At 39.5% G+C, this 10,689-nt stretch overlaps 3 protein-coding genes and 1 pseudogene across 3 annotated transcripts in view; 1 reads left to right on the top strand and 3 right to left on the bottom strand.

Annotated features, from left to right (window-relative positions):
• LOC107700034 (merlin-like) overlaps positions 1–1,290 on the bottom strand; it is an 8,825-nt gene extending 7,535 nt beyond the window's left edge. Inside the window, exons 1-2 of the mRNA XM_016501534.1 lie at positions 1,030–1,290; positions 299–405 (exon numbers count right to left, since the gene is read on the bottom strand). Coding sequence (XP_016357020.1) covers positions 299–388 — 90 coding nt within the window. The 5' untranslated portion in view covers positions 389–405; positions 1,030–1,290. The remainder of the gene's footprint in view (positions 1–298; positions 406–1,029) is intronic.
• mettl27 (methyltransferase like 27) lies at positions 649–3,412 on the top strand. Its single transcript, XM_016501535.1, has 6 exons — positions 649–714; positions 1,679–1,800; positions 1,877–2,005; positions 2,114–2,249; positions 2,529–2,621; positions 3,173–3,412. Exons 1-6 carry the CDS (start codon positions 684–686, stop codon positions 3,388–3,390), a joined length of 729 nt encoding a protein of 242 aa, XP_016357021.1. The 5' UTR covers positions 649–683; the 3' UTR covers positions 3,391–3,412.
• A 691-nt stretch (positions 3,413–4,103) lies between these two features.
• On the bottom strand, positions 4,104–6,555 carry cldn30 (claudin 30). The gene has a single exon (XM_016501449.1). It carries the CDS (start codon positions 6,027–6,029, stop codon positions 5,091–5,093), a length of 939 nt encoding a protein of 312 aa, XP_016356935.1. The 5' UTR covers positions 6,030–6,555; the 3' UTR covers positions 4,104–5,090.
• Positions 6,556–8,077: 1,522 nt separating this feature from the next.
• LOC107699987 (claudin-4-like) lies at positions 8,078–8,710 on the bottom strand (annotated as a pseudogene).
• Between the last annotated feature and the right edge of the window lie 1,979 nt (positions 8,711–10,689).

The raw sequence follows: 10,689 nt of genomic DNA on the forward strand, positions 1-10,689 counted from the left end.
TCTCTCCCACCTTCAATACCACGACTGAGGTGCCCTTGAGCAAGGCACTGAACCCCCAACTGCTCCCCGGGCGCCGCAGCATAAATGGCTGCCCACTGCTCCGGGTGTGTGTTCACGGTGTGTGTGTGTTCACTACTGTGTGTGTGCACTTTGGATGGGATAAATGCAGAGCACTAATTCCGAGTATGGTATTCCGATACTTGGCCACATGTCACTTCACTTTCAAAAGATGATAATACAGGCAGACAGGCCAGACAGAACACAAAACACACAGTTGTGTATGTTCATGTATGTTTACCTCACAACTGAACTCCATTTCAGCATCCATGGTGCTGACTTTGACTTTAAAAGTCTTTGCTTGCTTCTTTTTTAGACCCAAAATCGACATTGTGACTTCTTAAGCACCTGAAAATAAAGAATTACTGTTAAAGTTGTAAAAAAAATGTTTACACATTTTAAAGTAAACATTTATTCATAAAAGCATTTGTGCAGCAGAGGAAATATACTCCACAAATTAAAAATAAATAAAGGGAGAACAATTCATAGTTTTAAATAAATATTTATAAGATATATATTTTAAAAATATGTAAAATAGTTAATTAAATACTTCACCTCCTTTGCATTGTCATAAGTGCAGCATGTATCTATCTATACTAAGTGCTAACGTTACTTTCACAATTCACATGGCAGATGCATGGAGTCAGACAACCACAGGTAGGTCGCATACACGCTAATCATTATTTACATACAATGCTGTAGATTAAAGACTTCTATTAATTTTCAAGGAAAACATGAACAGTTTTCATCTTTTTGAAAACATCACAGTCTGCCATGTTATAGCGAGCGAGCAGTAAGTATACGACTTAACAAAGGTTGAGAATCTTTTTTTTTAAACCCAACATAAAACATAAAGCTAACGTATTTTCTCCGTTTGAACCGGCGAAATGTCACATTAAACTGTAAAGAAAATATCTGCAAATATTTCTTGAAAGATTTAGGAATGAAACAAGCTAAATATCAATCAGTTACCTTGAATAGGTTATGTGCTGAAACAGGCCCGATCCACGGCGAGGAGTTTCCAGTCTCTCCGCTAAACCACAACAATGCAAACCGGATTTGGTTTGTTCCCCTACATGGACATCACTATAAAGCAGTCGAAAAGTGTTTAAAACTCTTTAAAAGCGTCCATTTTCTTATTAAACCATCAGCTGGTTGGTTGTGGAATATAAATCTGATGTTATCTTGGGTAGAATGTGTTGGATAGGGAGTTTGGAATACTTTGTTGTTGATTTTCTTTGCCGCCCTCTACTGGAAAGACGAAGAATAAGAATTTATCAATTTATTATAAAAAAAGTTATTTTTTAATAAAATAGTGATTTATGTGCACCCTTTCAATGAAATAACATTTGAATAAGAGACTAATGTTTAAGTACATTTTTATCACATTTTTACTGTAGTTTATAAATGACATGAGTTTCATATATTTGCATGTAGATGTGTATTTACAAGTGCATACATGCATGATTTTATCCAAATGCAATCTGCAGTACATCTGTATGTGTACATATATCTTTTATATAAACTTCATATAAATATATGGACCTGTAAAGAGGTCATAAAAATATTCTGTAAGGAATTGCCCTAAATGACACCTGGATCTGTGTAATTTTTCATAAAGGAATGGCAAACAGCAGTCGGACCTTTTCTGACGTGAGAAATGTGATCCTGTCGGCCCATAAAAACACAGGGGCCCAAGATAAGGTTGGCTTCTATGATACCTGGGCTGAAAACTATGAGCAGGTAAACTTTAGGCACCAGTACTTTTCCCAGCACTTTTTCCAGTAAAACTATTTTCATCTGTAATTTGCTTTCTCAGGATGTAGCGCTGCTGGATTACCGTGCCCCCTTGTTGGCAGCTGAGTGTGTGAGCTCATTTTTCAGAGGTGACAGAGAGAAGGCCGCTGTCCTGGATGTGGCCTGTGGAACAGGCCTAGTCTCTGCACATGTAAGCATTGCTTTATTTGAATTCTAGTGGGCACAAGACAACATGATAAACCTGGTAAAGCAAAGAGTGATATATATTTTTTTCTCAATCCCATTTGTTTGAGGAAAGCTGAAGAAAATGGGGTTTCGTCATTTTGTTGGAATAGATGGAAGTTTGAAGATGCTGGAGTTGGCAAAGAAAACTGGACTTTATCAGCAGCTTACGCAATACCTGCTCGGTCAAGATGAAGTTCCTGTTAAATCTGGTAACCATGCTGTGGACTTTAATGCTTTTACTGTCAAAATGTAATCTGTATTTTCTTATCAGAAATGCCTGTTTGGATGTCATGTTGCAATTTCAGACTGTTGTAATAAAGATAACCAGTTAAGATAAACCAGATAAACCATATCTTTGTTGAAAAGAACTCGCTAGGTCAGTAGGACATTCTGCACATGAAGAATTCACATTTTGATTCACCCATGTTTTAGGTGTTATAACTAATAACCTGTATCATAAGACATGCCTTTTTTCTCCTTTGTCTCAGAAACATATGATATTGTTATAATTGTTGGAGCTCTAAGCGTTGGGCAGGTGCCTTTAACAGTCATCAGAGAACTCTGGGATGCTACAAAACCAGGTAACTTGTAAATTTCACAGCTGCATCCGAAAGCTGAAAAATGCTGCCTCTGCAGGCCATATACAGAGACAGGAAGGCAACAAGGCACATCTAAATACAATGATCCTATCACATTTTGCATGTATTCATCACTGCCTGTGATATCCCACAATCCTGTGGGTCCAATTCCATGACAATTTAGCAGTCTGAAAGTTGTCGTTGGAGGTCAGTTTGTGTGTAAATGTATGTTTTTCAACAACTTTTTCCACTTTTGATGTCATTTCTAGCGAGAAATTTGTATTGTAGTAACTAAATATTTGCTTAGTTATCACAAAAGCTCTCCTTAATTAGTTGTAAATAATTAAACTATTATGCTGTCTCAGAGGCCCATGCAAAATCAGTTTCTTGCACAAATCACTGCAGTCAGCTGCCTAAGCTTTCAGACAGCCCACAGTGTTACTATTCAAGAACTTTGTGGTTTTATTAATGTGATGTCATTGTTGTACTTTTGGATGCATACAGAACATGTACATTTCAGATATTTTCCTAAACTCCATCATTCTCTATAACAGGTGGCTATGTGTGCATGACTACAAGAGGGAACCCTGATAACCGGAAGTACAAGGCTGAGCTGGAGCAAATGATCAGAGCACTTGAAGAAGAGCAGAAATGGAGCCGTGTGACTGTAGTTGAGGTGGAGGAGTGGGAGAAGGCCGTTTCAGAACAGGACAGCGGGTACATTCCAGGCGCCATTTATTTGTATCAGAAAGGTTTTAAATGCATTCCATGATTTTAGGACCACACAAGGGAAACCCAATGACCAAATGTGCTCAATAATCCATGCAGCTATTCTAAATAGTTCTTATTCCACCAGCAGGTGGTGGTATTTTTTCAGAAATTATAGTATCACTTGTTTTGAAAATACAAGTAATACAATTTTTTTTCTGCCAGAGAAGTGCCTGACAAGAGATAAGCTTAAACATGATCTATTTGTTTGTTTTGGCACCAAATTATTTCACCTGGCACTGGTACACAGTGCAGCCATTTGAAAAACTTTAAGGTTTTTGTTCAAGTAAGGTCCATGAACCTAAAGGATTTTGTGAGAAAATGTCTAAGGTGTGTGGTTACAAATCTACCATTCCCCAGTTACATCTAACCTTTCGTTTGCCACTCCTCGATACTCCGACCGCTAAACTTTTGAAACTGCTATTTCCGCTGGTGTCATATGACAAAAAATAAAGCACACAAACAGATTATGGAGTGTGTACTATGAATAAGATTATTTAACAAGAAAATTTCCAGTTTAAAAGGTTGTTGTTGAAATCCAGTGTTAAAATTGCATTATACTGTATGTGATTAAATAAACATCAATACCTAACAGCGACCATTAAAATACATTTGATTTTGTGTCAGTTAGATATATATATAAGTAATGTGTAAGTAAATTAACACATTCCAAAAGAACACAGTGTAGATATAAAATTTTATTAGTTTGTAATTCATTTTATAAATATTCAGAACAGGCGGGTTCACAGTGTTCTGACTAAACAAATATTACAAGGGCATATGCAAAGACATTCACGAACTATTGACTATACTTCATAACTTGTAACAGCTAATTCAATTTAAATTTCAAGCAAAATGGATAAACATTAAGATTTTTATTTTGGTTTTATCTCTACAGCTTAAGCTTCACTACAGCACATTCTTTTGAACTCTTTTTAAACACTCTGTGCCTCGACAAAATTCAAAGCGTTTTCATGAGGTGATACTTTCTGTTAAACCGGTTTGGCCTGGATCTGCCGTTTCATTCAGTGCTCGAGCTGACATACATGAAAGGGTAACAATGAAGAGAGTGTTCTTTTCCCTCCCTTGTAACATTTGAACCGAACAATTGTCCATTTCTGAAAGACCACTTGTGTGGCCAAGATCATAGCAGTGCTTTTATATGACAGTTTTCAACTAGAAATATGTTCATTCTAGTTTCCTAGCAGGAAAACAACATAATATTTGAATGAAACTGACAAATTTCCATATGTTTGTTGAGGAGGCGTCAGCTTTTTTTACGCTACAAAGGAGAACTGTGCTAAGTACAGTGCATGACATGATGGAAAAACATTTTTCCGCTTACAGTCATGAACATACATTAAATGTAAACACATTAAATACATAAAATGTATGGAAACGATTAAAATGAACTATAAAACAGCATCATAATCATGACTGCTGAAGTCTGAGTGTAAGTTACAGTGCAAATCTTCATCTCGATCAGGTGCACTTCCTAAAGTGCCTCAAATTCTCTAAAAAAAAAGTCAGAATGGACTGAGATAATTATCAGTTTTGCATAATAGTAAGGTTCAGCCACTAACATATTCTTCATTTTATCACACATTCTTCATATTCATAGTGCTATGGCAGATATATGACTGTCCAAGTGCATGTAAGTCCTTCAATCAACACAAATTTTGCAGTTTCTAGGTGTCTCCTTATTCAAATGTATGTCTTGGGAGCATCTTCAGTCTCACTAGGTTCAGAAGCAGCCAGTGTCTGATCCAAACCATCATCAATCAGCTGGGACTTAGTCGACGCCCCCTCGTCCCGCTCAGACTCTGGCATCAGTTCGGCTCTGGCAAGCAGAGACTTTGTAGTTGACGGCCTGCTCTGGTGGGAGCCCAGAGAAGGAGGTCTTCCCTGATTCAAAGGAGCTTTCTGACTCCACTGGGACCTCACAGATGGAGCGCCACTCTGCAGTGACCTCACAGAGACGGGCCGCATCCTCTGGGAGCCCGCTCTGCTGGACCCTGCCTGCGAAGAGCGCACGATCAGGTACTTCACTGAACGGCCACTGTCGTCTTCTGTTTTGTCTTTGCAGATAGTGGTGCAGAGCATTCCTCCACCCAAAATGAGGACAATAGACGCACCCCAACCAACATAAATGGCACCACCGATCTCCCTTCGCTGCGAATCGGCCATCTGTGGGTTGTAAAATGCTCTCACCACAATGCCAGCCGACCAGGAGACGGGGATCAGGCAGAGAACTCCAGCGACAATCAACGTGACACCAGCTGCTGTGGCGATCCTGGCTTTGGATCTTTTGGATCGGTCCATGAAGATGGTGCACTTTCCTCCGATGAAGGCTAAAACAAGGCCCACCGCTCCCAAAAGGATCGCCATCACTGTGAGGGCCCGAGCCGCCTGCAGATCCGTGCCTAGCGCTAGCGTGGACTCATACGGTTTGCACTGCATTTGGCCTGTGCTTTGGATCACACAGCTCATCCAAATGCCCTCCCACATGATCTCTGAGGTTACAATGGTGGTTCCAATGAAGGCCGTCACACGCCACATTGGCATGATGCAGGACAGGAGGGCTCCCACCCATCCCAGCAGGGCCAAGGCGCTCGCTAACATGTGCATGCCTAGAGAAGCCATCTCGCTGAGGTTCGGTTATCCACGTCCACAGCTACACTAAGGCCTCTTCTCGCCAGTTAAAGCCTTTTTGGAGGCCTTGTGGTGTTTCCTTCTTCACTCATTCCTGTCTGCAGCGCAGCTTTCACTCTGGTGACAGTGATGAGGTGTTTATATGCTAAAAAGAGAGAGAATGACTGAGGAGGCGTGTGCAGTTAAACAGACCATGCCTCCATTAGTCCGCACGCTACCAGACTAACCAGATTCCTTCTTCTAGCCATGGACTATATGGGCGGGTCATGTAAAAAGAGATAGATGGGCTACTGTTTAGTTGGGAATTTGCATTAGACTTCTGAAAAGGGCTCAGGTGCGTTTAGATATCCAGATGCAGTTTCGATCTCACTATTTTGCTTTTCTGTTTGAGGTTTTAGAGATTTGTTTGAAGCTCTGACCACCAAGGCAGCCTCTATATCTGATGCCATAATCATTTTTATATGTTAAAAATTAAAATGAATGAAAATTCTGTCATCGTTTACTCACTCACTCACGTTTTAAACCTGTATGATGTTTCTGTGCAACATAATAAAAGATGTTTTGAAGAATGTTTGTAGCCAAACACTTTTGACTTCACTGATGTCTCTCAAAATATCGTTATTAATTCTAAGAAAGAAATTCATAGGGGTTTGGAATGATATAAGGGCGATTAAATGATTACAGACTTTATTTTTGGGTGAACTATCCCTTTTGAATGATTGATTGTGCTACTATACTGTCATTCATATATGATGCACATATAATGGAAGACAGGTGTGGTAACTAATTTAAAGCACTAAAAAGTAGATTTGTAAATTGTAAAAGTTAATGATTTGAATGCCAAACGGGATTGTTGTGACTGTGTTTACAGTCTTGCTACTCACCTGTTTGCTTACTATAGTTTTGAATGATTAAACATGATGAGTCACATAGCATTTATTTGAAATATTTTCCTAGAGGTCTTAAAACAACATTGAAAAGAATGCTAAATTCGCTCATTACATTTAGATTTTGCTGTCATCATACCGAAGGGTTGAAACACCAGTTGTGAGTCAGTCATAGTGTGGAAAATACCTACCAGAAAAAAATAAGGTCAGTTTCTTGCTGATGCAATCTTAAGCATGTGGGAATATACACACAGTCACAATGTTTGAGTGCAATAATCATTTTTATTAAGTATACATTGCTACATGTCATATGAATAATGGCTATAATATGAGGTGAAACTATGAAAATAAATGAGAATCAGTTTAATGACAAGATTTTTCAAATTAGCAACAAAAGTATGCTCAATCAATGATTGGCTTACATTTTAATAATGAAATGAAAAATATGTATTATTACACTACTGTTAAAAAAATTTGGGTTCAGTCATTTTTTGTTAAAGAAGTTAATACCTTTATTTAGCAACAAACGCTTTAAATCAATCAAAAGTGACAGCGAAGACATTTATAATGTTGCAAAAAAGGTTTCTGTTCTTTTGAACTTTCCTTTCATCAAAGAATCATGAATTTTATTTTCTATATTGCTAAAAAGTTATTAAAACAGAAAACAATATTTCACAACATTACAGTTTTTGATCAAATAAATGGAGGCTTGGTGAACATAAGAGACTTCTTTTAAAAAAACACCAACATACCGACCCCAAACATTTGAACACTGGTTTTGTATTATGTGAGCAATTACGTTGAATGAAAGACAAAACAAAAGTATTTTGAACACACAGTGCTATTTGTTGTCAAATTCAACATTATTTTTTGGGCTGAGACAAAACTCCTGGGGCAAGGAGGGTCTCAAGGATACAACAGTGATGGAAGCGACAAAACATTTCAGCAGCACTTTCAAAATACATACTTTGATTTGCAAATTTCTTCAATGAGTATACCATGAAAACATTTTTAACATGTGTAATGCATTTCTATTTTGTGGCAATGCACATTCCAATACTCGTCAAGAAATGCTTTTCATCTTAATTTCTTACTGTTGTGTAAATCAGTTCCTCTTCAGCTCACTACAATTTGTTAAATCAGTCCTACTTTTTATACATAAGCTTTGCTGCTTTCCACAGACCTGGCTTTTGAATACATGACATTATGGCGATCATCCTCACGCGGTGGGCACGAGCTGCAGAGGAGACCTCCACCCAGAAGAAGCAAACCTGCAGAAGCCCAGCCAACGTAAAGCGATTCCCCAAGCTCCCTCTTCTGACCTTCCACCAACAAAGGGTTGTAGAAGTCCCTGATTATGGTATTCGCAGTCCAGCAGACAGGGATGAGGACAAGAAGTCCAGCAATGTTGAAGATGATGCCACTGGCGATAGCAACCTTCACTTTAGATGCCTCGTCTTCCACAAAGTTGGTTCACTTTCCTCCTACGATGCTCAGGATGATTCCAAACACCCCAGCGATGATGGCGATGATCACCAAGGCTCTGGCGCCCTGCAGATCTTGAGGAAGAGCCAGCAGAGAGTCATAGACCTTACACTGCATCTGTCCTGTGCTCTGAACCACACAGTACATCCATAAACCTTCCCAAATGATCTGCGAGGTCACAATGTTGGCTCCAATGAAGGCAGACACCTTCCAGTTGGGCAAGCCACAGATGATGATGCTTCCCAAGAAGCCGACCGTAGCCAGGCAGATTCCCAAGATTTGACATCCCGTAGATGGCATGTTTCTTAACTTGTTGCCTTGAAGGAATTAATTAATACAGGAAGACGTTGCTGTTATCCCCAACGGCCGTTAGCTATGTCTATGTATTGTTATATGTAACACTCTCTTATAGGCAGTGGCGGAGCCAGGATGTTTTTATAGGGGTGGCCAGGGAGGGGCCAGCAAACAGTCTGGGGTGGCACAGAAATCTTCATTATTTCAATATAAAAATGTGTTTGACTATAAAATACTGGACTGTTTTAGTGCCTATAAAACACAACTGAATACAATTAATTTCTTCTTAACTGTAATTGAGATATTTGTGAATTAGATCAAGTAATACTGAGTGAATATGTGTCACGTTGCACACACACACTGGAGAATATGTTGACAAGACTTTATTTGCACCAAAGAACCAAGGGAGACGAACACAGGAAGATGTTCACACGAAGACGTACAACAGCGGACCGAGAACTTGGGACTGGGAACACATTTTATACACACACACAGGAGGAGGGGATGACGAGACACACCTGGGAGCAATAAAACCAAGTGAAACACCTGGGACAAATGAAATAAACTAATCAGGACAGGAACAGGAAACTAACCAAATAAGGGCATGGGAAGGCACATGGGGAGCAGGACACACACAAAACATGGAACAGAGTCTGACATAACGCCCCCCTCCAGAAGGCGTGTCCTCACGCCTTATAACATCCAATGGGGAGGGGGGGTGGGCACTCTGGAGGTCCCTCAGGACAGACACGGGACAGTGATGGATGACACCCACACACACACACATCCACATTTACACACCTGAACACTAAAACCAGTGGACATTTAAGTTTTTCTTATAAACTGTTGGCTATTACCTGGATCAGCATACATAGTGGTGGCCATCTTGAACTGAGTAAAAGACCCGAAAGGACTTTTGTCAGCCTTTTTATACCTTTGCTGTGTTGCATCATGGGGAGTGGGAGATACCAAGTATGAGTGGAAAGGGGTGGAAACTGTTTTATGAGTTCTTGTATTTGACTTTCTATAATTATTGCTAAATTGAAGTTATGGTATATTGTGCTATTGATATTTGGTGTATTGAAGGAAATAGTGTTATTCGATGTTTAATCCTTTTATGTGTTAATACTTCATATTATTGTCATGTGATATTACGGCTTCTGGGAAATGGTTGAACCCAAGTGTATAAATTCTCATGTAATGAAGCAGTCAGGGAGTCTTTAGCTGGGGTGCAGTGAGTACAGTAGCTATTGAGGAGTCAGTCCTCTGATTGAATCATTGTTATACGTGAACCAAGGTTGTTTGTTTTTGTTTGTTGGTTTTGTACTTTGAAGTAGGATTTTTATTGGTACCCTTAAGGGATTTTCCCCTATGGAATTTTTTCTATGTTTTGCACCTGTGAGCACTCTGCACTTCATTGGCTTGGGAAAAACGAAATAAAAAGAAAAGCCGGCATTCAGCATCCTCCATTCATTGTTTGAAGAACTCTAGATGGTACCTCTAGTGGGACTGTGACACTGTCCTAACCTCGGTTACCTGAGAGATGGGAACGAGACATGGCATTAACGCCTTGGGGACTCCCTTCCTTCCTAACCTACCTGAAATTTTATTGCACAACTCCAGTGAAGTTGCAACTCTCACTGGCCAATGCCAGCCAAGACGGCGAATAGGGGCGGGGCCCCCGCCGCTATATAATGCGCCGTATTGGCGGCATAAGCTAAGAATCTTCTGACTGAACCAACAGCACAGCAGACCCAATATGACAATTACAGGTATTTTAATAAAGGGGCTCACTATAGCTTTTTTGCTCAGTAAGCTTCTCAAAATTCCCAAATGCTTGCTCTCCAACATTGCATACTCATGGATGAGACATGCAGATAGTGATAAAAATGTGAAAAAGGCCGGAAGTCAACAGTAGACATAAATGCCAGAATATAAAACGAGTTATTTTATGCATTTAAATGGTTTAATTTTCGCATCTTTTC

This window comes from Sinocyclocheilus anshuiensis, unplaced genomic scaffold (genome assembly GCF_001515605.1).
Source record: "Sinocyclocheilus anshuiensis isolate Anshui unplaced genomic scaffold, SAMN03320099.WGS_v1.1 scaffold1023, whole genome shotgun sequence".
In the NCBI taxonomy this organism is placed as follows: Eukaryota; Metazoa; Chordata; class Actinopteri; order Cypriniformes; family Cyprinidae; genus Sinocyclocheilus; species Sinocyclocheilus anshuiensis.

What these genes read in the sequence shown, in the direction of transcription:
- cldn30 (XM_016501449.1), bottom strand. Translation starts at nt 6,029, where the DNA reads ATGGCTTCTCTAGGCATGCACATGTTAGCGAGCGCCTTGGCCCTGCTG.
- mettl27 (XM_016501535.1), top strand. Translation starts at nt 684, where the DNA reads ATGGCAGATGCATGGAGTCAGACAACCACAG. An exon ending in GGGCTGAAAACTATGAGCAG is followed by an intron (nt 1,801 to 1,876) that starts GTAAACTTTAGG and finishes TTGCTTTCTCAG; the next exon opens with GATGTAGCGCTGCTGGATTA. An exon ending in CAGGCCTAGTCTCTGCACAT is followed by an intron (nt 2,006 to 2,113) that starts GTAAGCATTGCT and finishes GTTTGAGGAAAG; the next exon opens with CTGAAGAAAATGGGGTTTCG.